We start from the raw sequence: 26,318 nt of genomic DNA, 5'->3' as shown, positions 1-26,318 counted from the left end.
GTGATTTTCGGGTATAGTACTTGTCATAGCGATATCTTCTGCAGTTTCTGTTTGCCTGGCAGATCTTGAAACATAAAGGGTGTTGAACTTCGGCGCTGTGACACATCGTCTCAGATGTAACTCGATCACTCTCTGCTACCAAGGTAGACGACGGAGAGCGTCTGTGGGACATGCTAACCTCATATAGTAGGTTCACAATCTTCATCCAGGCCTGCTCTGGTTCACTGTCTACAATGAAGATCCCAAATCTTAATCATCGACCGTCAACACAATCCATCAACTGTAATTTGGTTTAACAAGTATGGAATAAAAATTGCTTCCAATTTCTGTTCCGTAAACGGTGTACCTGTGGTGTATTCGCTCAAGGTCGGTTCAGATGTGATATTTATACTGGCATGTCTCTGATTCACTGTGCTCTGCAATGAGCACGATGCCCTGATTCATCTATGTACATACAATCCATTAAAACACCTCATCGCATTCCCTCCTCAATCATCATCTTCCAGAACTATCTCCTCCTCGGAATAACAACCAACGGATCCTCTCCCTTCCTCAAAGCCGTCATCAAAAGCTGCATCCGTCCATCAACCCTCTTGTCCAAGATCTCTCAAGCCTCCTTGGCAGTAATTCCCTCCTCACACATCTCCTCTACCTGCCTGGCAATTTTCTGTCTAACACCGATATAATTGCTTGCATACTTTCGCTCCTGCAACATTCCCATGCGCCATGATGTATTGTACTTGTTCTCGAGTTCTTCAATCGCTAGATTGCCGTGACTACCGTGTTTCCATTCTTGCCATACTAGTGCGACAGTCTTGGGCATGCGAAAGTATTTGAAGCGGCCGCCTGAAGGACCAGCTGCGAAGCGAGGTGCTATGGAGCGAGAGAGGGTGTATCGAGGCTTTTCGACGTCGGGATCGCCATCTTCTGAGGGTTCTGGGGAGGGTGATGCACGGTTTGTTGGCTCTGGCTCTTGGTGTTCTTCTTCGCTCTCATCTTCATCTTGAACCTCGGGTTCCGGGGCATAGTCTTGATCGTTGGTATCTCCCTGAAACCCATCACCCGACTCTTCATCACGACCTGTATCCTGCACAGTATTGATAACCCTCCACGTCGAATGCCTCAACCGAACACTCCTCGCATCCGCCCTCGTCCGTCTCTTCAATTCCCGATGCGGCCTCATAGGAGGATTCCTTCTCTTAGGCGCTCTTCTCCCAGTACTCCTCACAGGAGCAGTCTCCATATCCGGCGTAGGCGGCAATTGATCAAAGATGTTGCTATCAAAAGGTGCTGGTTCCCCTATTCTTTGTTCATCACTCGGCCCAGATAGCGTTGGCGGCTCAACACTCTGTTGTACAGGTGCGCAAAGTCCTTTGACTTCATTCAAATGAACACCCCCAAACTGATTCGCAATCTCAATCTCAGCAGAAGCAAAATGTCCTTGTTTGACTTCTCTCATGAAACCGACAAACCCATCCATGAGAACGACGTGCATTTGGAGTCGCTTGTCCATCTCGCTCATTTTTTGCATCATTTCTTCGTTTTGAAGGGTGAGGCGGTCGGTTTTTTGTCTTTCGGCTTGAAGTTCTGACATGTAGTATTCTTGCATGTTGACTACCATTCGAGCGAGGCTGAAAGGGACTTGATCAATCGCGTAGTCAATTGAGCCTTCCCTGCTGTCGCTAGCTTTTGTTTCCATGAGTTCGAAGGATTGTTGGCTTGTCGCAGGAGTGATTAGTCCGATGCAAGGTTCCGATGCTGAGCGCCGAAGTGGACCCTCGGACACGGAACGGGAGACGGAGGGTGTTGGAGATCGGCTCGGGGAGGGCATTGTTGAATCTATATCGCTTAATTCCGAAGATGAAGACATTTCGCAAGATGTTGAACAAGACTTTGACTCGAAGAATGAGGGTCTCCCTTGTCTCTGGCGACACTGCCATTCTTATGACCAGCGACGCGGTCCAAGCTGTCCACCAGACTCCAAGAACAAAGAAACATCACGGACCCAAATGACACGATTGTTTGCTTGATCTTGAGAAATGTCAATTTCTTTGGTTTAAACAATACTAACTATGGTAGGTAATAATAGCAACAGCTCTGTATGAATAGCAGTAAAAAAGACGGCAATCAATACAAAACAATACTTCCTCACCATTTGTATCATGCATCCATCTCTTCATCTAAGTTCGTTTCAATCTTTCTTGTTCTGTACGCTTCTTTGCAAAAAAAAAAGAATATGTTTGGCTTTCAAGAAATCATTATCATGCGCTGCGAGACTGTAAAAAAAACGAATAAACAATTACAAAAATACTGTTAAAAACCAACGGGTATATAACGCCAACGATGCTGCTTTGATGCGATAACGTAGAGGTGTGCGGGGTGATGATGATGATGGGGGGCTGTTGTTTAGGTTTCTTTGTTGTATGGAATAAAGAATTACCCCTGGCCTTGTGATAGTTTGTTTGGTGGTGGCTTGTTTAGTTCAGATGTACGCCGCGGGTTGAACCTCGGCCTTTTGGCGTTTCCAGAATTTCCATCCCTTGCGTCTTCGTCCATTCTTGTTCTTATTCTTATACGTCATCTTTTCAGTATGATGATCATCTTCAAGCTCAAGCCTGTATCGTCGCACACTTCCTGAATCGTCGTCAAACGAGACATGTCTGTTCTCGCGAGACACGAAGCAGTCTGGAACGATGTGTCTCAGAACCCAGCCTTTTACACCACGCGTGGCAGCGTCGATGGCGGCGTACTCGAGACGGCGTGTACGGTCGCTGGTCCAGTAGTGTGTTGTCTGCGGTGGTGGAGAAGGGATTGGCGTAGGTTGGACGCGACGATCGGGAACGCTGTCAGCGAGCTGGATAGGGTCTGGCGAGGGGAAGTGGAAGAAGGCGGTGGGTTGCTTTGAGGATTGTTGAGTAGCAGTGTTTGTGCGCACGAGATGAAGTGACTGAGCGCTTGTGCGGCTTGCTTGAACGGGCTGCGTCTTTGCTGAGCAACGAAGAGAAGGACGACGATCGCGAAAGCGAGTTCTGACTCCTGAACCGTTGCTGCTGTTACTGCTTGTGTCTCTGGAGGAGCCATTCGACCATCGACTAGAGGTGGTAGTGTTGGAGGTAGAAGTGCGTCGAGGAGTATTGGACTCGTAGCCAGAATCTTGTCGCTGCATCTTTGCCGTAGGTGGTCGACGGTCCCTCACCCAGTTGTTATCCTTGGGGAGTGGCTGTTGTTGACGCTGAAGCTCATTTTGAAGTTGTTGAAGACTGGTTGTATCGTATGTCACGGGTGGTCGAGGGGGAGGAGACGCAGACTCGAACAACTCCGTATCTGCGAAGCTGTGGTATGTCGTTCCTGACGCTCGAGACTCGGACCTCTCATCCATCATGAAGCTAGCATTCAATTGACCCACTAGAGATGTCTTTATCGATAGAGTAAGGTGGGGTGTAGGAATAGAATATTAATCGTTGTTATTAAGAAAAGAAAAGAAAAGAATGTGAGGTCTGTAAGAAGATGGAGAGAAGGAAGATTCACAGCACCTCGCTTTCTCTTTATTTCCTTCCTTTCTTTAAACGATAGAACAAATCTCGGAAAGAAAACCCCGTCCCAGCCAAGGTTTCAGGAGAGTTATTATTTTTCCTCTCTCCCCAACAAAAAAAGAGAGGAAAAATAACAAATCTTTCTTTCTCGCGGTGAGGCGGGAAGCGAAAGAAGGAGAAAAGGGTTCTCTCGGTAAATAAAACAGGGAGAGAAAAAGAAGGAATGGAGTCAAGCGAAAAGTTGCGGTCTGCAGATGGAGCAGCCAGGTTCCTTTTTATTTAGCGATACAAGAGAGACGAGGAACTGAACAAGGACCGGGATAAAGAGACCCAGATGCCCAAGTTGAGTTGCAGTTCCCAGGGACCGCTAGCAGGGGGGGTTGCAGTAGCTTAAGCGGGAAAAAAGAGAACAAGACCTGGGCCTTTGGGATTGGGCGGTGAAGATATGCACGATGGCAGATGAGGGATACTCAAGTGGTGTCATGCACCTGAAGAGAATAAGCGTGGATAAATATGGAAGAAGACCAGATGGTGTTTGTTTGGTTGGAAGAGAATGAGATCTGAATGCCCTGTAGTATCTTGGATGTTCCCCTCACTATCGAACGATTCACAATCTAGCGGTGCGGTTTTAAATCCCTCTCGGTCGTACTTTACATATAAAAACCGTCAAACGGTTAGTCTAGTCTCATGATAGATCGTCCAAGCAAAATGGAGTAGAGAGAAAAAAAGAATGTCACCTTATGAACCCAACAACCACGTTGTGGAGAGTTTTCTTAGCGCTCTTCAGTTGAGTGGCGTTGACGATCGAACGGAAAAAAGAGGAGTCTTGAAGGCTTATGGGGCCGGTTCGGCTGCGGAGAGCGGATGGAGAGAAATAGCGAGAAAAGGATGATTGAATAAGCGAGAGAAGTAGAAGAAGAAGAAGAAGAATAGGAGGTTGTTTAATAGAGGAGAGAGTAAAGATGTCCCATGACGAGTAGAGTAGTAGTACAGTTAATAGATCTACTCAATCTTCACATGTTCTGTTTCTAAGTCAAATGGAATGTCTGATCTGGTCTGTGTGCCCTGGGGGTGATTCGTTCATCCGGTCTCGACACCGACAGTCAGTGCTTGTTAGTGTCAGGCCAGGGAAGTGAAATCGACGGGTTACAACGGAACAGAAATCCATAAGCAGTCTATCGATCGTCTCTGCAGGGACCCCCCCCACGTAGCGTCGTGCAGAAAGGATTGGTCAGTTGAACCATTTTGGCTCTTGACTTTTACGCGGCCCGTCTGCGCCTTTTTACCATCGGTAGGTCCGTGCCTGAGGGAGGTAAGCGTTTAGATTATCTATGTGAGTGTGTTGCAATGAAGGATTGAGTCTGACAATAGCCGGACATGTCTACCGGTGAATGTTATGTATCAACAGTCAATTCAAGACTTGATCACAGCTTGTTTATCCCCACGTGTCAAATGTCAAGTGGGAACACAAAATATGTACAAGTACTCCTCCATGCTGCATAGTCCCGCCCGTCAATAACAAGGCCATGATATGCAAATCATGCCCAGGTTAAAGCTGACTTGTACATAACACTGACCTTTTCCAGCTTCTCAGGCGGGGTTTCTCTCATGACGATGGATATTCTCGTGACTCAAGCCAAGTCAAGTTAAGCGCTTGTCCTTTAATCGCGGGGATGATCCCAGCGTCTCTGAGACACTAAACCCCCCTCATTTACAGACGCTCAGTCATTATTTTAGTGGCAGACACTCAGATCAATTTAGTGGACAGACACTCTGTAATAAATTTAGTAGCGCTTTGGAATGAACCGGCTCTTCCCGTCGGACCAGCTTATCCAAGACCGCTGATGTGACGCGTTTTGCAGATATCGCCATCATGAATTTACTATATTTAAATGAAGAAAAGATATTTTTAAAAAAGACTCGTCATTTCTTGGCGACAAACTGGGGACGGCAGTGATAGGATTCCCCAGATAATAATCCAGGAGGGGTCTTTAATCGACATCTGGTACCTGGCTGACTTGAACAATATCGTATTCCATCACAAGATTCATCGTAAAACATGTGAAATCGGTGATAGAAATACCAGCCGAGGGAGAGAGCCTAATGCATGACTTAATGTGGCAGCCGTCTTGTTCACCTGATACCACCAACTAAAACTAAGCTTGTATTGGAGGTGTGCCACGCCCAGGCACGGAATTGAAGCCACCTACGGAACTGTGCCTCATTCTACTGCAAGGTTATCTTTATCTGCTTTTCTTTTTCCTTCGAGACTTTGTCTATCTGGATTGCAGTATACTCTGTAAAGCCAGTAAAGATTTGTTCCTTGAGACATCATGATGGTTACAGCGATAGACGATAAACCCGACATCGGAGACGATTAGCGTCGTATTGGATTGCGAAAATTCTATACTGTCGATTCACATGCCTGACGATGTGACGCTACTTGATGCATCTTGACGATCATTCGGTCAGGTGCTATAGGTATGGGACAGCTATAGGATAATGTCCAAGTAGAAGAATGCCAAAGTTGCAGGTTGTGAATATCCATGGGGGGAGACAGGGAATCTGAGACATGCTGCTGTAGGGTGAGTTGTCGACGTCGCTCATTGCCTTGGCTGGACCAATATTGATGCCATATGTTGGTAGAATTGCCAAGTCTAGAATTGAGGCTCTGGATTTGATGGTTGGTAAGTGTCAATGCGTATCACTGCACATGAGATGATCCACTAGACTAAAAACACATTGCCATGACACCTTTGTCTATGATGATACTGATGCGAAGATACGATTGCAGCCTTATACACGCTTCAGATTATAGACATGCCTAATCACACCGAAACAATTCAAGTATCCAGTCTTGTGTCTATTCTTTGTATCCAAATGTCAACTTTTGTTGGCTGAGAAGTAGTGAGGTGGTGTAAAACAGTCTTGGTTGCTTCCTTTGTCAATTCAGCTGTTGAAGCTCACACCACAAAGACAGACACAGACACAAAAACATGCGACTGCTTTCTTGTCGCTCATCTCATATGACGACAATAATCAATACGCGGGTAATTTAAAACTGAATGCGACAAGATAAAAGCCATCGTCAGAGCACCCAGATGGAATCGTCCCAACTAATTTCACATTAATCTATCTTCTGGTATAGGGTAAACTCCATCCAAAAATAGCATTTTCCCTCTATCCCCAGAGCTGAACAAAACAAAGTTTAGATGAGGCTGGGGTAATCTCTACAAGGAAAGTGCTCTAGCCCAGTTCATCAAGAAAGTATCGACTTTTTGATGGTTGCGTCCATTTGAGCAAGATTCAACCAATTAACAATTCGGATGACCCGGAAATGTCATATAACGTAATCACAAACTTGACCCTCTTCATTCCAATACGAACAGATGGCATCTCACTCTTTTAATCTTTTCTTCAACGATGTTATGGACTTGTTAAAAAGACACGGAGATCATGGACACGGCCATGAAGAGAAACACGGCCACGGACATCAGAGCGAAGATGGATTGAGACAGCACTTCCTCGCATGCCTTTACTGGTACGTCCTTGCGACGCTGCTGATAATAGGTTCTGTCTCACATCTGGTCTCAGTCTTTGTTGCTAAACAAAGGTGAGTGGGAACACAATCACATGCTAAACAAACACTGACACCGACAGACTAAAGAGAAGGGATTTGGGGGTCAGTTCAGATACGGCAATTGAGAAATGGATCGATACACCAAAGAATCTCGCATCGAGAGTAATTGGCCCGCTGCGCAAGACCATTGTTGTTGTGGCGTATGCTGCTTTTATCGCCCTTCTCATCACATACAAGTCAATCAAGCATGATGGCAATTTTCACGAGCGCATCGCTTTTCGCGCAGCATGGATCACAGCGACACAGACTTCTTTTCCGTTTCTTCTCGCTGTGCGCGTCAATCCAATCGGTCTGTTACTGGGAACTTCATATGAGAGGATCAACTGGTTTCACCGATGGGCATCAAGAATCTTTTTCGCCAGCGCCACCATCCACGGAGGTTTCTTCACTTACGAATGGCTTGTGGCCGATTTCTTCTGGACCGAGATCAAAACCGTCAAGATGGTTCTCCCCGGCATCGCAGCATGGTTCATACTCGCCTGGACCGTCATCTCAACACTCCCATTCTTCCGTCGCATAAAATATGAGCTCTTTGTCGGGCAACACATCATTTCTGTCGTGTTACTCCTAGTGTTCCTAGTCCTTCACGTTCCAGACCACCACCTTTTTAGTATTTGGTGCGCCGTGGGCGTTTTCGCGTATGATGTTGTGACACGCTCGGCAAACCCCATCTGGCGGAACTTGAGAGTACGAGTCTCGGCGAATCCTTCTGTGCGATATGCCCACGACGCCCAAGTCGATGCCGTCGACTCGGAGTTGACAGTCATGACGATTCGAAATGTTGGATTCAAGTGGAGGCCTGGACAGCATGTTTTGATCTGGTCGCCTACTTTTCGATGGGAGACGCCGCATCCGTTTACTATTACGAATATTCCTGACCCACAAACGAGAACGCAGGATGTTCAATTGACGATCAAGACAAAGACGGGTTTGACGAGAGATTTGAACGATTGGGCGAGAAGAACGGGATTGAGAGGGGATAGTGGAAGTTTGCGCGTGATGGTGACAGGACCTTTTGGGGCGGTACCGAATTGGAAGCAGCATGAGAATATAGTTCTCGTCGCAGCATCTACTGGAGGATCATTTACGACGCCAATTCTCGAAGATCTACTCTCGTCTCAATCCCCTGGTTGTATCCGTACCATCAGCGCTTTGTACATCGTCCGTCGCAAAGCCCACGCCCAAGTCTACCTCGAACGTATAACCCGTCTACTCTCGCGCGCCAAAGAGATGGGTATCTCAACAAAGATTCAAGTCGCAGTAACCAGAGGTCCAGGCACTGTATCCGAAGCAGTTCTTCAAGATGAAAGCCGCGAGAGATTAATCGAGCCAGAGACTACAAGGGGACCTAGTGTTGAACTGGAGCGCTTCTCGATAGACTCTACACGATCGTCAGAGAGTGCGAGAGAAGACCAGTTGTTGAAGGAGGAGGTGGACATGGATCTGGATGGGGCGTATGCCTCGGCTGTTGAACACAGCGAGGGACGACCTGAGATTGCAACATTTATAAGGGATGCTGTTTGGGATGCACCGGGGAGTGTGACTGTTGGTGTTTGTGGAGGAGAGGCTATTGAGAGGGTTGTCAAGATGAGCGTTGCGACGCTTAGAAGAAGGGGTGGGATGAACGCTGGTGATGTGTATCTACATGTTGAAAGATCTGATATATGATAATGTTAATAGTAAATTGAAGCATACAAACAGTCTAGAGGTAGCCTGCACTGACAGTGACCGAGATATTTCCTTTCTCATTCTGATAGCCGAGTTTCTGGTACTCCAATATCGGATTATCGTCATCGCGGCAACCTTTGACTTGGAGGTTTCGGAGTGAACAATATCTTTTCTTTGACAGGTTGCCTGGAACGTCAATTCTCTCTTTGACCTAGCAATGTTCTCTCACAACTACAAGAAAGAGGAGGAGAGAATATATTCTTTAAGGTCGTTGTTCACTATTTACAAAGCCCATGTTCAGACACCGTCAAAGGGTATCGTCTTGTTACTCACAATGGACAACGCCTTTGACACCTCAACACCCGGCTTTGTCTATATCTCCAGAACAATAATGCCTTTACAGCACCGCCTCATTTCAGAATGCGATATATATCCTCCAAACAATCCTTTCCATTACGTTATTCACTACAAGCTTCAATCAAAAGTCTCTGGTTAGAAAATCTTTACAAAATTTCATCAAGCACACACAACTCAAACACAACGAACGCCCAACATGTGTTATGCCACTGTTTTCCACTTTACGCACTGCGACACGCAACGTCGTGCCATCATCAATCCCACCACTGGAGCGACAGCCTTCCACCCCTTCGAACTACCACAGCAATGTATCCACGGCATTGTCAAACTTCCTCCCCTTGCGGACCCTGAAGCCGCAGCTCCTTGTCCGGCACACGGAACTTGTTGCCAGGCCGGCGTAGTTTTTGTCTGCGACAAAAAAGACAACCCCAAGGCTGAGTGTCCTGCATGGCAGGCTCACCATCGGACTATGGAGCCCAAGTTACTGGAACTATACCGGTCACAGTTGCTTCCTATGACTACCGAATATTGGGAGCAAGCGCAGCTCATGACTGATAAATTCGCGTATGAGGAGGACATTCGGATTGAATTCTTCGACGCTGGTGTCGAAATGATCAGGCTTGCGTCAATAGGGAGGCAGATTGTTCAAAACTTTTCCCAGAACGAGGTCTTGATTGATGGCGCGAAGCTAGAAGAGAGAGACTTCCTTCTTCATGGCGAGCAGTATTGGGAGTGGCTGGTTGCGCGAAAGGAATTAGTTCAGCTAACGGAAGCCTGGGAGAAACTCGCCAGCGTGGGATGCATGGAAGTTTGTCCTGCGAAACTCCACGCAGTACATCCCTGGATGAAGTACGCTTTCGCCGGGTGGGATGAACGACAACCTGTCGATTTCCCTCAGTTCCCTGGTATTCCTTTTGCTTTTCTCGACAACATTGATCGAAAAGACGAAATCCTCCGATGGCATCCTTACTACGCTCGTCGGGATATGCCTTCAACCCCCAATGTCGTCGACTGTTTCTGGACCTCTCCCTCCATCCCCCAACGCTACAACCCGGAGCTTTCTCTTCAACTTGAGCAGACGGATGACAACAAGGAATGGCCTGCTGAATGGTGTGGTATTATGAGGAAGGCGCAGAACAAAACAATGACCCTTCGGTATCACGATGAGGACGGCCCTTGTCACACCACGCATGGAGACCGGGGTACTGATTCACCTCTATCCGTACCCTCTTCAAGGCCAAGGACTCTATCCACGCACTCTTCAGGACCAAGGACACCTCCTTGGGCGATTCCCTATGGCCAAGAGCCTCCTTTTGACTGGAAGGAGATTCACTGGGATCAACCGCCTAGACTTATCGAGTCGCCGGCTGTGAGTCCTAAAACTATTCCTGCGAGGGCTGAACATATTTCTTCTGTGCCGTATGATGATCGCATGGAGGTGGATATGTTTTTGTTTGAACAATTTGTCGGAGTCGAGGAACCTACCAGCAGGGAGTTCCTTAGTGTCTCGGTTACAGACGATGAGGAGATGTCGTCGAAGAGGCGAAGGAGTGGGAATGATCTAGATGATGGAGAGGCAGAGATGCAGACGGCTAAGAGACCCCGCACTGCCTAGATTGTTTTCTATGTATGGTATAGAGGTGTTTGGGAAAAGGCATGGCATTTTTAAGGACGTTTCGTGGGAAAAGTTATGATGCATTTACAGGAGGTGTGAGAAAAGTTGACCAAGGCTGGTACTTGGCGATTTGGGATAGACGGTTTCACTATTGGAATAGAGAAAATTGAACTTTAAAAAATGTTACCTCAATGCAAGTGACTTTAATTATTCTGACAACTACTTCAGTGGTTTACCATCACTTACTTGGTTGGCGAAACCCCATCACCAACCCACCCTCATCCCTCTCAACACCATTCCCAACCACAACCCCATTGCCCCTTCGTTCAAGCCCCAAAAGACTCTTCCCAACAACATTATAAGCTCCAAAAAACTCATGCGCACGAACATCATTCCCACAAGTCAATCCATGACCAAGAGTAACACCCCACATATCCCCAACACGAATAGCATGCGCAGCAACACTCGCATCGCGTTCCAAAAGAATAGAGTAAATACAACCAGTGTACATGATAACAGCAGTAGCTTCGTTGGCGGGGAAATCCCAGCGCTTACTGTCGGAGGAAATAGGATGCCATGGCGTAACGAGGACTTCTCCCACACGACAGAGAACTTCTTGTTCGACGGGTGTTTTGAGAACCATGGCTACGCGGCGTGAACCACGTGGTGTACGGACTTTCATGCCGCGACGGAGTTTGCGTATTTGCACGATGCGACCGGATGCGAGAGTTACTTCTGTAGATGCTGCGAAGCAAACGCCCGAGCTATTACGGTAGGCGCTCATGCTCACAGGGACACTGCTAGCAGAAAATCTTCCACCGCTTGATCGTCGAACGCATGAAGGTTCAGGCGGGGGTAAATTGTCAAAGATTTGATCCAAAGAGTCCCGACAGGAAATGAATAGAGGACTTTCGGTACTGTACTGAAGTGGTCCAGGATCTTTGAACGAGTTACAGACTTGGCGTGTGTGTGCGTTGAGTAAAGAGGGGAGGAAATGACATCCCCATTTTTCGAAGTAGTCTTTGCTTTCGATGGCCATGGAAACTTGACCTTTGGGTTCTTCCATTGAGATATCTTGCATCAGAGACTTGTTCTTGTCGTCGTTGAAGTCTTTTGCTGGGATATTCTCGATTAGAGCCTTGAGTTCGTCGGGTTTGTGCTGCGTGTTTCGGATAACTGAACGTTCGCCATCAGACTGGATGGGAAACATTGTCGAGATAAAATTGCAGATGAGGGATCTGGATTCATGATATGCGACTTCTGAAGAGGGGATGTCTGTGTACTCTAAAACACTGCGTTGCGCAGTAGCCATGGGAATAAAAGCTGCATCTTTGGACATCATGGCCTCAAGGACCTTGCGACTCTTAAGACAGTTCCCTGGTTTGACGTATGTCAAGTAAGCTTCTACAGCAGAACGAGCAGGATCCTGTTCAATCAGAAACTCGAGCTGCTTGATGTTATTGACGCGAAGAAAGATGTCGCGTGACTGGCCGAATTGCAAGTTTCCGAGGTTCAATGTCAACTCTGCAACGCTGTCTTCGGAATCATCCGCAAACTCGACAGGTTTCTGTTCTACAGATGGACCGGTTGTTTCTAGTAACTTGAGAGGCTTGGAGTAGGCCAGTTTGAGTACAGCGCGTGTTGCAAATGTGCTTTGGAGGTTTGCGACGGCGTGGACAAAGACTGTTCCGATCATGCCTGCGTCGGGAATGAAGGCGTAGTTACCGCCGCCAATCTCGGCGATGGATTTGAGAAGGCCTGATCGGAGACTGTACCCGAAACCGAATGTGTGGATTGATGCTGGGAGGGGACTCATGTTGCGAATCTTGGGGACGAAGCCAGCTGCTGGGTTCCTTGTAGATGTGAGTATTGATCCTTCATGGGTGAGATGGAATGAACTTACATGTGGTTCGGCATACCATCTGTGAGGATCATAATAGCAGGAACATTGTGAGATGCTTCATCAGTCTTGAACTGCTTAACAGCTTCAAGCATACCCTGCCAAAGATTAGTCGCATCACGAGGCCCCATACTCTTAACATTCTTAAGAGCACGCGCTTTGTTATCCTTATTCATAGGCAACAGAGGTTGTAAGACTTTAGCCTTTGATGCAAAAGTAACGATACTAAGGCGATCATTCTCATTCATGGTCTCGATAATGGTGCGCGCAGCATGCTTGGTAAGATCAAGAACAGACAATCCAGCACTTTCTTGATCTTCTCCTGGCACGGGCGCTGGCTGACCCATACTACCAGAAACATCAATGACTAGAACGATATCGCAAGGGACGTGTGGGATGTTGACGGAGGGTTCTTTCGGTGTTTCTATTTTGATGAGAAGGCCGTTTCTGTTTGGGACAGGCTCGAGACGAATAGTTGCGTCTTTGTCTGTGATGCCAGTGTTGGGCTTTTGTTCATTTTCGGACTTAACAGGTTCGTCTGATGTGGCTTTTGAACCACTGACGAGGCTGCGAAAAAGAGGTACTGTCTGTGATGTGTTGGTTGGGATAAGAAGGGTGAGGTGATCAAGCTTACCACCATGATGGGCTATTAATTCCGTGTCAAACGGATGTCTGTAAAATAGTAAGATTTAAAGATACAAGTAAGATGATTCTTACATGAAAAAAACAGCGAAAAAGATCAGCTTTAAATTGTATATCTAAATGCCACAAGTCCTACCAGATGGATCCATTTGTTGTTGTCTGACTGGTGTCAGACTGAAGTGAAGGCTAACCATCCATGTCACGATGGATTGCTAGTCACTCATACCGGGCTGTGGCGCCACGAATGGCAATCCCCTTAGAGTAAGCACAGCTAAAGCCGCTAAATGCTCCATTTTGGTTCAAGGCTCTTTTAAGGCTGATTCTTTGTGTGGGTGATTGCGCCGCATCTCAACGGAACCAGCCAATCTGCCCAAGACTCTGCCTTGAAGCGGGGAAGAGAATTAGTTCCGATTGTTTGGTAACGACACGTGAAGGGTGATCAGATATGTAACTGATCTGTGTTTGTTTCACCTCTTTCTTTGTCGGAGGTAGAATTGGGTGGACGAGGCAGACACGGTAATAACGTAAGAGAGGCCGAGTTTATACCCGAGATGGAATCGGAGTATCATCTTCTGATGGTAAAACTTATTTTAACATTGCGAATAAAATGGATACAGGTTTGCTGTTGCCTGCTTGGGCTGACTGGATAAACTGTTCTCTGAATTGTAATGGTTCCATTGGTACGAGCGAGTGATGTTGTAGGCCTGAGATCCAAGGTGACAGAAATGGCGACAGAGTTTCTTTATTCTTTCGAGGTGTTGGGTCGCATCACAACAACAAACAACTTCAATATGGCCACGTATGCAATAAACTAAGTTGGCACCTGTTGATTTGGTGTAAATAAAGCAGCTGTTTCTTCACCCTTCGTCCTTCATTCCTCATCCTCATCCTTCATCCTTCAACCAACCCAGCAGGCAGAGTAATACAGCCATCACCATGTCAAACGCTCAGCTTTTACTACATATCGCTTAATCCGCTGGGCAACTGACCTGGCAATTCACGATATGACAAGCTGAGCTTGGTATAAAAGATAAAAAAGATTTAGCTTCTTATATTGGGTATTGTGAGGTTCATAATTCGGCGGATTAAGAGACGAGTAGCTGTAACGTTGAGCTTTAAAAAATGGCCTCTGGCTGCATTATTTTGTCTGCTGGGCGGCCTGTCCCTTGTTTTTAGGTCCACTGATGACGTCGGACTTCCGAACCATCAACACCAACTTTCTCGGCTCCGGCGCTTTGCATTACCAACACAACTTCTTCACTTTTTCAAGAACCACTCTCTTTGTCTTTTAACTGCGCAAACCCTACATACCTTACCTCTCCCATAATCGCAAGCGCCTAACCTCACATAATGTCACTCCCACTACCGGCAAGATTACTACCGAGGTTACGACCCTTACTCTCCTCCTCCACATCAAGAACCATCGTCAGCGCCGCACCAAGAACGACACCAGAACAATGGCCACAGCGTCATCCCTTGGGACCATACTACGAAACCATCCTACAAAGTCCCTCCACACAACCCGCCGATAAACCAGAAGTACCACCCAAGTCCGCAGACTCGAGCGTTCAAGATAAATTCCCCACGAAACAAGCTACACAAACACCAGAGGAGAAAGCCCGCTTGGTTTTCGGATCGCGCGTGCTCGGTCAAGCAGAAAAAGACGAAAGATTAGCTGCGCGAAAGGCAAAAGCTACATACATCGCCGGCATACTCGTGCCGCCCAAACCAACCGAGCCGGACAATTGCTGCATGAGTGGGTGCGTCAATTGCGTGTATGATCAATACCGTGATGAGTTGGAAGAGTGGCAGCTCAAGAACTCAGAAGCCCAGGCTGCGCTGCGCAAGGTGGAAGGATCTACGGATTCAGATGGTGGAGGCTCAGAGGCTAATTGGGCTGCTGCGCCTTCGGTTGGAGAAGCTAAGATCGCAAAGGACTTTTGGGATGAGGAGTTGTATGCAAATTTACCGGTGGGGATTAGAGAGTTTATGAAGACGGAGAAACAATTGAAGAAAAGACATGAGAGCGAAGGTTCTAAGGAGAGCTGAGCGAAACAGGGTTGTTTGGGTACGTACATCGGTGGGTTGCATTAGAAGTTTATATATACCCCGTGCATTTTTTGGGGACGAATGAATAGATGATAGATTCACACTGTCAAATGATTCGCAACGCACATCAGTTGTCGCCGATTGAGATGCACAATGCTGCGATGTGAATTACACGGGCATGCATTGCGAGATAAAAAAAAACCTCGGCTGTCTTGTCATGTTGTCAGATTACGCTCATCGAAATGGCGTTGCTGAATGGTGTAAACAGCTCATGGCCTCAAACCGATACTTTGACGGTATGCAAGGATTGGGAATATTGGAGTTCAATCTTCCAAGGTAAATCTGCGTCACCCCTCCTGTAAGAACTCAATGCAACTGGCTTGAGGTGCATTCGTCCTTTGATGGTGGCCATCTGTCAGCCCTGTCTACACACTACCGACCAACTGGATCTTTGAGCATGTAACCCAGGCCTGTGCTTTAGTGACTGTTTGTGGAGGGACGTTTGGTGTTTTGTCTTATATTCTGAATTTGTGCCTGGGTCTTGGTATGAACGCAAGACAATGTTTGGCGCCAAGGACCTACACTGCAGTCGCTTGTCAGAGCCACGATCGTGTAGCTCTTGAGGTGTGAACGGTTTGAGTTGCTCGTTCAGGCCCGTTCGTATGATGTCGCTGATTTGATTCCAGGTGCTGTATTGGAGCTGATATCTTTCGCCCTCTTCGCTTTCGTACCAGTCGCTAGCTTGTTTTTGGTCCTTGAGCGCCACATCAAGGCTGTCCAGGGCAAGCACTTCTCCGTCCAGCAAGTCAAGAATCCCAGGTTCAATTAGAGCGATCCTCTGACCCTTGCCTACGTCTATCGAAAGTATGGCGTCCCTCTCCCAAGGGTCTCAAGAAGGCATCGTCATGATAATCACAGATTGACCAAGCACCGCCCGGCAAGGATATAAATGATTATCTCATTGAGAAAACGGCACCGGAAGCCATGCTTTCTAAATATCACGAAATCGGGGATCTTGACAAACGCGTCATCGGTCATGTCCTTTTCTCCCCTCGTCTCGGTCCCAGCACCTCAACTTCCCAATCAATTCGCCCGGGACACTCCTTGCAAGTGCAACGTCTTCGCGATTGGGCTCTTGTTGAACTACATCAGAGCAAGCATCAAACACCATTCCAGGCCCAGGGAGCGTGCGTGGTGCATCCTGTCAATGTAGAGGAGCGGGTGCAGATGGGGGGTGGGAGGGCGCGACGGCATAATAGTGTAAGTTGAGTTCTTCGACCTCAGATTTGAGGTGTTGCACCTCAAGGTACTTGTCGCACTCAGAATACACGGGTACCTGTCGCTTTCTACTGCGTGTCGGGGGAACCGTTACCTGATAGGCGATGTAGTTTGAAAGCCTCCTGTTCTTTGAGTCTTCTGGCCCTCACCGTGGGCGTACTGCCAGGTCACTGACCATGGTGGACCGACATTGGAACATCGTCATTGAGTTCGTGTCATCTCTCGACATCGGTATGGGATGCCCAAAGCGCCATGTCGGGCGTTCTCACGAAACACAATATCGCACACGCTTTCCATCAATGGGCTCTGCTGTTGAGAACGCAAAGCCTTTAAAATCGATGTCGCTTGTCCCATGCCGCTGTTGTGGTCTCACGAAGAGCCGAGTTGCAAGTTATGCCTGTCGGTTACTTTTGGGTCCTGGAGTTGGTGTACTAGGAGCTGCAGCACCTGGTTTCTGATGCTTCCCTGTGTCGTTTGGGTTTCGGAGGGTGGTGTAGCGGTGGCAGGTGGATGGATGGTGACCATCTGACTGGTCGTGAACTGGGATGCCTAGGAAAGTGCTCGTGGCAATGCGACGGGTTTCAAGAGGAACCATGTGTTCAAAGTCCTTGATCATCAAGAAAGGTCGGGAGGTCGCGTTGCAAGGGCGTCAACAAGACCAAAAAACATGACCTCTGGCGGAAATGTCATCGCGTTCATGTGGTTGCAGGCGCTGGATATAAGCCTGGTTGAGGTCATCTAACCTGCGTACCTGGGGCCGTCGACCGCCACGACGGTACGTTTCAGACCACCAAACGTTGAACTTTTGGATGATGGACACTCAAACACCTTGGAAATTCTTATTATGCGTCAATGATGAGAGTATTTCCGAGTTTGATGTCTCGAAATTGCAAACATGAGGGTAGAACGTCTGGTCTCGCCGCTAGGTCCAATTCATTTGCATACTCCATGTCGCCGTGAAAGTGCAGGCAGCAAACAGCGCTCACAGTGCCTGCAGAGGACGATATCTCTGTCAGCAATGACGATACAGCCTTCAACCCCTGCATACACTCCGCATACTGGGTCGAACACCACGATGGCACTAAACACAAAGTGCTCAACCAGCCACGATGCATTTTGCCAACCTTTGTCTCGTTGGCAAACGAGGCGCCGAGACCCCGCGCGGCAAGGCGCCTGAAGATGCCGGCTAATAAGTTGCTCAACCAATACCTTTCAAGATGATATAATTCACTTGGACTCTTGTTCTGTATTGGGTCTTGCGACGGGGGGCTTAGAGAATCCCATTTCAGGTTCTGGGTAGGACAGAGACAAAGACGAAGAGGCCTTTGAACTCGCCATGAACCGGGTTGTCGCTATCCAGGTCCATGCAACAAAAAAGACAAAGATGGAACGTTCATTGAAGTGTACGCCGATGGACGAGGATAGAATTCCCGGATCGGGTCAAAGCTCAATACTGGAAGACGGGCGACCAGTGCCGCAATAACAGGGGCGGTTCGGCAATGGTTGATCAGTCAGTGCCAGATATGCTTTGAGCCTTGAAATGCTTTGATAGAAAGGTGAAGTTTGTTCCTTTGTTGCTACGTCCCAAAACCTTGTTCACTGTGACCAAAGGTGTTGTTCTAGTTAGAGTTCAGTTATTATACCATGTGTAAGTGTTCGCCATTAAACAAGAAACTCTCAATCTTAACACAAAGTCTAGGCAATTGAACAAGACAATCTCAATACAAAGTCTATTTTTGCTGTCGAAATTACAAAAGAGGCCATGACCCAACCAAGATTTGCCTTTCCCAATATCCAATGTTGACTTCTTTCGAGATATCTGATCAGCACAAAGCAACATTTACTATCACAACACTCCATCGACATCAAGTGAAACCGGCAAAATGGGCAGAACTTGGATAGTCTTCGACCCCGTCAAAAAGAAAGAACACAATTGGCTCGAACAACTAGGTCCAGCACCAGATGCCCATGCTGTAATAAGCACGGGATTGAAACGTTCTTGGGATTTTGCAACAAGGGCTACTACCTGGGAGGAGTGGAAGGAAATAGAGAATCGTCAAGCCAAGGGAAAGAGGCGAAAACGATTGCCATGTGTGCAAACCCAAAATCCGCATGGCTTCTCACGGAATCCTATGCGACCACTCCTACCAGACCATATACGCGCTCTCGTCAATACCTTTTGCGACCCAAGTATCAGAGAGCCCATGCTCAACAACCCGGACTTGTACAAAGACTTGAGACTCTATGTACGCTTTGGAGAGGTCTCACCCCCAGGCGAAGCCAAGAGTACAGAGCTGAGCCGGCCTGTCTACTTCGACCAACTTCTCAAAGGCATACGTTCCGAAATGAGGACGAGAGCCATACAAATGGGAGTCGCGCTTGCAATTATCCATTGCAATTGTAAATACGATGCAGCTGGTGTCAAGTTCCAGCTTGCCCTCCATCCCAAAAAACGAAAGGTGATGTTGTGGCCGACCAACTTTGAACACTGCAAGACCTTTAAGAGCAGCTCAGAGAACATTGATCTCAAGTTGGCACTGGCTATTGCAAAGAACCCCACGTGGCCGAGGCCGCCCGGCATGTTTGGGTTTCTGAAGAGGGACAGTCGACTGGCGCCAGAAGCTCGGGAAACGTGGTATGTTTTCAGGGATGCCTACGTGTCTGCATGTTACAAGCTGAAGAAACCCAAGTTTTCTCCAATTGAAGTAATGGATCGTGTATTTGGGATTTACAACCCCAATAGCACATGCTACGATAACCTGCCTGTCGAAGAGAGGGTAAGTCAAATTGTGCCCCGACTTTGGACTTGGATGAACGATTTGGAGGTTTACAAATAGAAGGGGGATTTTAGTATGTGAACACGTTCGGAGGGGATGCATTACGGGGCTGGTACCCGGTGGAAGGTTCATGTTTTGAGTGCTTGGGAATGTTTGTTGAAACGGTATGCAGTGTGGTCATTGTAGTATAGTATTCCTTTTTTGGTTCATGCAACAAAAGAAATTGGTCTTTCGAGCTCACAGCCCTGGTATTCTCATTCGTGATGTATGTTTATATGATATCTCGCATTAAATCTGTGCGCCATTTTCCCAACTCCAAATTCTCATAACACATTTAGTTGCTCTTAGTCTGCAGGCTAGCGTTCCTGTCGTGCTCGTCGATATCGATGGCCTCCCAGGGGTAGTTGATCCAGGCATCACCGACGGTCTCAGCAGCGTAGTAACGGGTGGCGAGCATCTCATCGGGGAGCTTTCCCTTCTTGGGCTTGTCCTTGTTCTACAAGTTGTTAGCGGGCACTCTGCAAACGATTTCTGTGTTACATACGTGGAGGACAAAGATGCTGAACTCAGTCTTGGGAGCAGTACCACCCATCTTCTGGCGGGCAATCTCAACATCCTTCTCAAGCTCCTTGACGGCGTACTCGAGAGTTGTTCGGGTGTCGTCAACCTCGTCGACGATGAGGATCTTCTTTCCGACAAGGTTCTGCATCTCGCCGAGAGCGCTCATGTCGAGCCACTGTGTTCGGGTGACCTTGGTACCGGGGGCCTCGACCTCATCGTTGCCGAGAGACTCGTAGAGGGAGAGGCCGATAGCCTGAATGGGGATGTTGGGAGCGCCGCCCTTCTTGAGGAAAGATCGGAGGATTCGAGCAGGGACGTAACCACCACCACCGATGGCGATCAAGAGCGTGGGCTGGAAGTCGAGGAGAAGCTTCTCAGCTGACTTTTGGCACATCTTGTGCACCTGGAGGCATGTTAGCAGCAGCTTTGAGAGTGCTTTGTGTCATGACTGAGTAGCGATTGCACAAAAAAGAGTCGAGCGACAAACGAGATCTGCTTCCTCATATCTGGTAGCATTGTCGCATCGAGTCGGACACTTTTTTTATGATGCGCATCATGTCCCTCATCATCAAGGCGGGGTGGCGGGGTAATGTGAGTCAATCCTTAAACTTACATCGTTGTAGGTGACGTAGAGCTTCTCGACCATTTTGACGGTATTGAAGAAATTTGAAGTTTCCGGGGATATATCGAGAGTCGCGAAAGAGGAGAGAGAGAAAGAAAGAGTATATAAAAGTGCGACGGGGACAGATGAAGGAGTATTAATGCCCAAGAGAAAAAAAAAGAGACGGAAGAAAAAAATAAAATAGGGCCGAGGCAACCGCGGGGATGAAGATGGATCTTCAGGCAATTTTTTTTCCATGGCAGGAAGGTAAGCCAGGCAGTCCCCACACTGAAGGATCCACCAAAACATCGGAAGTCGCCGATAATAAAATTAATTCGACTTCATGAGAGAAATCTTGACGGCGACAGCATAAGAATACTTACAATTCTACAGCAGAGCCCCATAAATTCATTTTATTTACGCTAATTAGACTGATTGAAGATCACAATGGAGGATAAAAAAGCGAATGGGATAAAACCCCAACTGGATCAGCGCCGAATTTTTAACAACATCATCGAGAATGGATGGATTTACAAGGAACGAGAAGAGGATAGATATCGAAAGAGGCTGACTTATGGTAATGTTGCAATGAAGCATGATTCAAAAATGGTATCATATCCTGCGCGGAGGAGAAGAGATTTATCAACGAAGTTAACGACATCAAGCTCTATCATTCAGAATTTATCAGAACATCCTCTTTGTTCAATCAGATGCACAGCCTTTCAGCTGGCATATGAACAAGACACTGTATGTGGATGGTTCTTATTAGATTTTTACTGATGTGGTAAATATGAATAGGCGTCCTTCTTCTCCTATATGATTACAACAACTTGTATTAATGGACCAGCCGTATAGTAGGTATTTGGCAGCATTCAAGATCTGCTCCTGCCGGCCTGTATTTTCACGTGAAACCTTGAAGCTTAGGCTGCCAGGGTATGTGTGATATTCTCCGTATTTCTGGAAATGGTATCTATATGGCCGCCGGGGGAAAAAAAGGAAAAGGAAGCTTTAGACTAGCTTGAGTCCAGATCATATAGGCTGAAAAATAAAATTGTGCTTGTCCCTTAATAACCAACGTCCTAGATATCATTGTCATAGACTGCTGCTCACTTCCAAACTTTGAAAGCAGTACTGTAGCAGACCTATTGACGCCTGTCGATCAGGATCCTTCTCATCATGTATCTCCTTCTCAATTGCTACAACATGCTCAAGTATCTCAGTTGCCTCCTTGACCCGCCCATCGTTGAGATATGCTCTTGCAAGTTCATGCTCCGCTGTTAATCGAGAATGATCCTTCTCATCCAGCATCTCCCTAACTGCCACTACACGCTCGAGTATCTTAATTGCCTCCTTAGTCTGCCCGTCTTTAAGGTATACACTTGCAAGTAGTTCCTCTGATCTTAGTCGAGAGCGGTCCGTCTCGTCTAATATCCCTTTAACTGCCACTACATGCTCAAGTAACTTAATCGCGTTCTTAGTCCGTCCATCTTTGAAATATGCTCTTGCAAGTTCGTGCTCTGATGATAGCCGACCGAAGTCTCGCTCATCTAGAACCTGCGTATTGACTGCCAGTATATGCTCAAGCATCTTAATTGCCTCCTTGGTCCGTCGGTCTTGAAGGTATGCACTTGCAAGTTCATGCTCGGATGCTATCCGGTTACTGTCCTCCTCGTTCAGAATCTCCCTTCGAACTGCCACTACATGCTCCAATATCTGAATTGCTTCCTTATTCCGTCGAGTATAAGTGTACGCACTTGCAAGTTCATGCTCAGATGATAATCTAAAATAGTTCTTCTCGTCCAGTATCTCCTTCCGAACTGCCACCACATGCTCCAATATCTCAATGGCCTCCTTGAACCGCCGGTCTTCAACATATGCACTTGCAAGGTTATGCTCCGCTATTAATCGATCATGATCTGTATCTGGATTAAAGCCCTGTCTCCACCGGAATACATTCTCAAAACACTTAATCGCTTCTTTGAACCGCTTATCGTTAAAAAAGGAGAGTCCAGCCTGTTGGAAAAGCTGATAGGTTTCCAACATATTGTCCTCATGATTTAGGCTAAGTAATCGCATCACATGTGGCAGATACTCCCTTCTTATATCGTAGTTAGCATCGCTTTGCCTGGGGAATCTCGCTGTAAGATGACATATCACGTCGTTTAATACTCGTCTTTCCTGATCCTGCTTCTCAAGCCAAGCTCGTGTTGCCGTGTGTACAAGACTGTGCATGTCAAACACATCATTCTGTTCCCTACGAACCAGAAACGAGTAGCTGCAAAGCGTGCCAAGAGCCCATTCCAACTCATCCGGCTTCGAATCGGGCAACATCGACTGCGGAATAGTTTTCGGCTCTATGCATGACATGAACAACAGCAGGTCAACGGCAAATTGATTTGACTTTTGAATTTGGAGGAAAGACACAATCCATGTCGTTCCTATGGCGTTCTGAGAGCCCTTATATCGGGTGTTGTCTCGAAACTCCCTCTCGAGAACTTTCATGCCGTTGTCTTCGGCGTTTCGTAAGAGGCCTAGATATGCCCGTATAGGTGCTTTGGTCTGATGGAGGTATGAGGCAGCCTGCGTAATGGCCAGTGGGAGAAATGTTAGGTAGGTGAGGAGCTCAGCGACCGCTGTTTTATCCTGAAGCAGCTGCTTCTGGGTCAGAGACTTCTCCAAGAGGACCGTCGCTTCTTCCTCATCCATCTGCTCGATGTAGATAACGTCTGATTGCGCAAAGTCGTCGGCAACGTGCCCAGATCGCGTCGTCAATAAGATAATACCGTTCTCGCTCTGAGGCAAGTAATCTTCCAAGCCTGACTTCTCGTCAGATCCAGCGATGAGTTCTTGGTCATCGGCATTATCCACAATCAAGAGCCACTTGCCAGCTTCATCCGTGCTGAGGTACTGACAGACAAGGTCCTTCACATCCTCGTCCTCACTGGTCTTCTGCAACCGAAGCTTCTTTGCGATATCAGCATACGCACGTTCTGCAGTCTCATCACTCAGGACAGGCACCCAGAAAATCGAATAGTCTGGTCTTCTTTCCTTCGTTTGGTAGACAAAACCTAGGGCGATTTGAGTCTTGCCAATACCACCAAGGCCGACTAGGGCCACCCTCTGACATTGATCCTGGCCGAAGAACCTATCCTCTAGTTCATTCAGGATAGTCGCGCGACCAGTGAAGCGTGTATTCCTGGTAAAAGGAATATGGTAGCATGGCACATGAGCCTTTTTCGGCATATCGTTAACGACGATCCTTTGAGCTTCATTTTTTGCCAAGTCACTAGTCACTCCTGCAGTCCTGCCACTCGACGGGATCTCATCAAGCAAAGCTCTAGCATACGAAGCCGCCATCGCTGCCGCATACGGCTGCCAATTTTTGTTCTTGTGTTGATCGCCGTAATCGCATACTCCTCGAATGACGCCAACTGGAATTCGGTTCATAGTTCCTGCTGCTTCCATTTCCAAACCAATGAGACCATATCTGTCCCTCAATTCATTTCTCTTTTTTGCATTTTTCAACAGTTTATCTCCGGACCCAATTGGACCATACCATACTCGAGCGCGCCGATAGTCCGATCTTGAGCATCGAGGACGCTGGATGATTTCCTTATGCCCATTGTCGTTAAACACAAACATGATATCATTGTCTTGCCCTGGATCAGCGAATGTACCAGTGTCATGTTCGCAATTGCGGATCTTCTCATAATATGGCAAGAATATTTCGTTGTCGTTGGGTGCCTGGAGTTTGATACTACCTATCGCTGATTGCACGATTGGTTCAGTCACGGTGAGGCTGCGACCACTCCGGAGCGGTTTAAATCCGTCTTCCGTTTCTTTTCCAAGATCATATGGAACCAGTCCAGCACTCTCGCCAACAGGAATACCAACAAGCACGTCGCCTAGTCGGATATCGCGCGCAGGGACACATGAAAGGTTGGGAAGCCCTGCTGCTACGCCAACGAGCAGGCCAAACCAGAGGTTAGGGAAGAACTTCTTCACCTGGCCGGCGAGTGCAGCCGCAGAACCCGTGCCATACTCTTGACCTACTGGAAGGGTCACGATAACGATGTTATGGCCTCCCATGGCGCCTGGTTGAAACACATAGTCGTCGCCACGGCTGACGGGAAACCGGCCACGGTGCCTTTCGTCTAGTAGATACATGGCAGCCTTAGCTTCGATCTCAAGTGGAGCGATCCAGGCAATTTTGTAATCTTTGGGGTCGAGTATGATCGACATTTTGCAGCAGTTTGCTGCCGTAGTTATGACTTGGTATTTACAAACACCATAGAGATGACCGGAAAGTCCACTTTGTAGTCAAAATTCTCGCAACTTAAATACTCGGGTCGATATGTAGGACTGACTATCGTACTCAATCAGCTGAAGACGCAGTCAGCAAAAACCCCGCACGTAGAAGGATTGGGCATCCAACCAGCTGTGCATATGTGATGGTGTTGATAAGGATCTCCTGGAAGAAGGAAATTCCATTGTGAGGCCTTAGCCTGATTCTCCTCTGTCTCCGAACTGTCAGGACCAATGATGATTGGAAGGTTTCCGAACAGGATAAAACGATGTTGGGAGGCTCTATAAATCATGATGAGTAAGTGAGATGACTGGGTAGGTATCCTGAGAGAAACTCAAAGTTGTTTTATCGTTGTTGGTTGATATAATTATCTGAAGAAGATACGAAATCGAGTCTTTGATAGGATAGAGAGATATCAAATACAACATTCAACGGCACGAGGACACATCACTTGAAAACACTCGACAAGGTTAACCTTTCTGCTCCCAGAATGCTCATATCCTGTCGTTAGACATTATTTTGTTTAATTTAGTGTTGTCAAGCCAGCTCTGCCGACTGAGTTAGTAGCAGTCGAGTTAATTTATTTACATGAAACCGAGATAAACCAATGAGTAGCTGCAGCGCTACTAGCTCTAAGTGCTATCTCACTTTAACAAATGAAGTATGGGTAAGGCAAACTCGCTCATTTACACTTCTAGTATTTTCCCTTTCTGAATTGTTACTCGTTATTTGCCGCCAGAATGCCTCGACAACTGTTGCATCTGAACCTGAACTACTTGACTTTTGGGAAATGGTGGATTCAACGTTCTACTTGCCATTTTAGAGCCCTAGGAGAGAAATCCAGCCCTTGAAAATCAGGCCGATGTGTCAATAAGTAACAGTCTTTCAAAACAGAAGGGCCTCGCAGCATATGAAAAACAGCATTGAGCCTCACTCAAATTATGACGCTCAGTACATCGTCCAAGAACTTGATGATACTAAAGTTTCCCCCGGCAAAACTCATAAGCTTACTGCGTGGTTTCGTTCGAACACGGGTTTTTTCCCCAGTCGTCTGGGTTGTCTTAGCGCTTCTATGTAGGGTATCTACGATACGAACAAATACGTAGTCAGATAATTATTCCGTCTCAATAGTGAAATGACCGACCTTTTCTATTCATTTCAGTTTCTCTGAGGCCTAAGTCGCTCAAGGTGATTTATTTGTCTGGGCTCAACATTTGTCGTCTAGGCTCAATGGTGAAGGGTAAATAGATTTTGCTTTATTTGGGGTTGTCTAGTAAATGCTGCGCCAACAATGACATCAACGCTACCACAGGGAATGACACACAACGGTTTTATTTCCAGCTCATCATTCTAAGTGCTCACAAAAACACAATAGTTTCTGGGCATTATTA

At 47.1% G+C, this 26,318-nt stretch overlaps 9 protein-coding genes across 9 annotated transcripts; 4 read left to right on the top strand and 5 right to left on the bottom strand.

The window, feature by feature from the left end:
- Positions 1-338: 338 nt before the first annotated feature.
- EDB82DRAFT_124103 (uncharacterized protein) lies at positions 339-1,986 on the bottom strand. Its single transcript, XM_025733195.2, has one exon. The coding sequence runs from the start codon at positions 1,868-1,870 to the stop codon at positions 608-610; it is 1,263 nt and encodes a 420-aa protein (XP_025584126.2). The 5' UTR covers positions 1,871-1,986; the 3' UTR covers positions 339-607.
- A 496-nt stretch (positions 1,987-2,482) lies between these two features.
- EDB82DRAFT_523090 (uncharacterized protein) lies at positions 2,483-3,379 on the bottom strand (the record flags this gene model as incomplete). The annotated part of the gene is made up of 1 exon (XM_025733194.1): positions 2,483-3,379. The coding sequence occupies one exon, from the start codon at positions 3,377-3,379 to the stop codon at positions 2,483-2,485; it is 897 nt and encodes a 298-aa protein (XP_025584125.1).
- Positions 3,380-6,859: 3,480 nt separating this feature from the next.
- EDB82DRAFT_544745 (uncharacterized protein) lies at positions 6,860-10,813 on the top strand (the record flags this gene model as incomplete). Its single annotated transcript, XM_065609421.1, has 6 exons — positions 6,860-6,882; positions 7,052-7,074; positions 7,104-7,146; positions 7,194-8,808; positions 9,245-9,332; positions 9,363-10,813. 6 exons carry the CDS (start codon positions 6,860-6,862, stop codon positions 10,811-10,813), a joined length of 3,243 nt encoding a protein of 1,080 aa, XP_065464506.1.
- Positions 10,814-10,995: 182 nt separating this feature from the next.
- EDB82DRAFT_494825 (hint-domain-containing protein) lies at positions 10,996-13,370 on the bottom strand. The gene is made up of 2 exons (XM_065608497.1): positions 12,717-13,370; positions 10,996-12,666 (listed from the first exon to the last, which is right to left on the bottom strand). The coding sequence occupies exons 1-2, from the start codon at positions 13,058-13,060 to the stop codon at positions 11,052-11,054; spliced, it is 1,959 nt and encodes a 652-aa protein (XP_065464505.1). The 5' UTR covers positions 13,061-13,370; the 3' UTR covers positions 10,996-11,051.
- A 1,082-nt stretch (positions 13,371-14,452) lies between these two features.
- Positions 14,453-15,526, top strand: EDB82DRAFT_124040 (oxidoreductase-like protein). The gene has a single exon (XM_025733190.2). It carries the CDS (start codon positions 14,706-14,708, stop codon positions 15,402-15,404), a length of 699 nt encoding a protein of 232 aa, XP_025584121.1. The 5' UTR covers positions 14,453-14,705; the 3' UTR covers positions 15,405-15,526.
- Positions 15,527-16,388: 862 nt separating this feature from the next.
- EDB82DRAFT_473800 (uncharacterized protein) lies at positions 16,389-17,140 on the top strand (the record flags this gene model as incomplete). Its single annotated transcript, XM_025733189.2, has 2 exons — positions 16,389-16,664; positions 16,793-17,140. 2 exons carry the CDS (start codon positions 16,389-16,391, stop codon positions 17,138-17,140), a joined length of 624 nt encoding a protein of 207 aa, XP_025584120.2.
- A 1,047-nt stretch (positions 17,141-18,187) lies between these two features.
- EDB82DRAFT_123980 (uncharacterized protein) lies at positions 18,188-19,673 on the top strand. The gene is made up of 3 exons (XM_065607027.1): positions 18,188-18,330; positions 18,382-19,317; positions 19,373-19,673. Exons 2-3 carry the CDS (start codon positions 18,566-18,568, stop codon positions 19,389-19,391), a joined length of 771 nt encoding a protein of 256 aa, XP_065464504.1. The 5' UTR covers positions 18,188-18,330; positions 18,382-18,565; the 3' UTR covers positions 19,392-19,673.
- A 10-nt stretch (positions 19,674-19,683) lies between these two features.
- Positions 19,684-20,886, bottom strand: EDB82DRAFT_494817 (uncharacterized protein). The gene is made up of 2 exons (XM_065608496.1): positions 20,004-20,886; positions 19,684-19,955 (listed from the first exon to the last, which is right to left on the bottom strand). Exons 1-2 carry the CDS (start codon positions 20,412-20,414, stop codon positions 19,794-19,796), a joined length of 573 nt encoding a protein of 190 aa, XP_065464503.1. The 5' UTR covers positions 20,415-20,886; the 3' UTR covers positions 19,684-19,793.
- Positions 20,887-21,713: 827 nt separating this feature from the next.
- Positions 21,714-24,863, bottom strand: EDB82DRAFT_459264 (uncharacterized protein; the record flags this gene model as incomplete). The annotated part of the gene is made up of 2 exons (XM_065607864.1): positions 21,714-21,929; positions 22,176-24,863. 2 exons carry the CDS (start codon positions 24,861-24,863, stop codon positions 21,714-21,716), a joined length of 2,904 nt encoding a protein of 967 aa, XP_065464502.1.
- Between the last annotated feature and the right edge of the window lie 1,455 nt (positions 24,864-26,318).

The sequence above is a fragment of the Fusarium venenatum genome (genome assembly GCF_020744135.1).
Source record: "Fusarium venenatum strain MPI-CAGE-CH-0201 chromosome Unknown EDB82scaffold_2, whole genome shotgun sequence".
Classification (NCBI taxonomy): domain Eukaryota; kingdom Fungi; phylum Ascomycota; class Sordariomycetes; order Hypocreales; family Nectriaceae; genus Fusarium; species Fusarium venenatum.
This window is presented reverse-complemented; position numbering and strand designations above follow the sequence as displayed.

Bases quoted from the DNA above. Each gene is read 5' to 3' on its own strand.
- EDB82DRAFT_124103 (XM_025733195.2), bottom strand. From the start codon at position 1,870: ATGTCTTCATCTTCGGAATTAAGCGATATAGATTCAACAATGCCCTCC.
- EDB82DRAFT_494825 (XM_065608497.1), bottom strand. From the start codon at position 13,060: ATGGGTCAGCCAGCGCCCGTGCCAGGAGAAGATCAAGAAAGTGCTGGA. The intron at 12,667-12,716 runs GTAAGTTCATTC...CACATCTACAAG, and splicing joins GATGGTATGCCGAACCACAT to GAACCCAGCAGCTGGCTTCG.
- EDB82DRAFT_124040 (XM_025733190.2), top strand. From the start codon at position 14,706: ATGTCACTCCCACTACCGGCAAGATTACTACCGAGGTTACGACCCTTA.
- EDB82DRAFT_123980 (XM_065607027.1), top strand. From the start codon at position 18,566: ATGGGCAGAACTTGGATAGTCTTCGACCCCGTCAAAAAGAAAGAACAC.
- EDB82DRAFT_494817 (XM_065608496.1), bottom strand. From the start codon at position 20,414: ATGTGCCAAAAGTCAGCTGAGAAGCTTCTCCTCGACTTCCAGCCCACG. The intron at 19,956-20,003 runs GTATGTAACACA...AACAACTTGTAG, and splicing joins TCAGCATCTTTGTCCTCCAC to AACAAGGACAAGCCCAAGAA.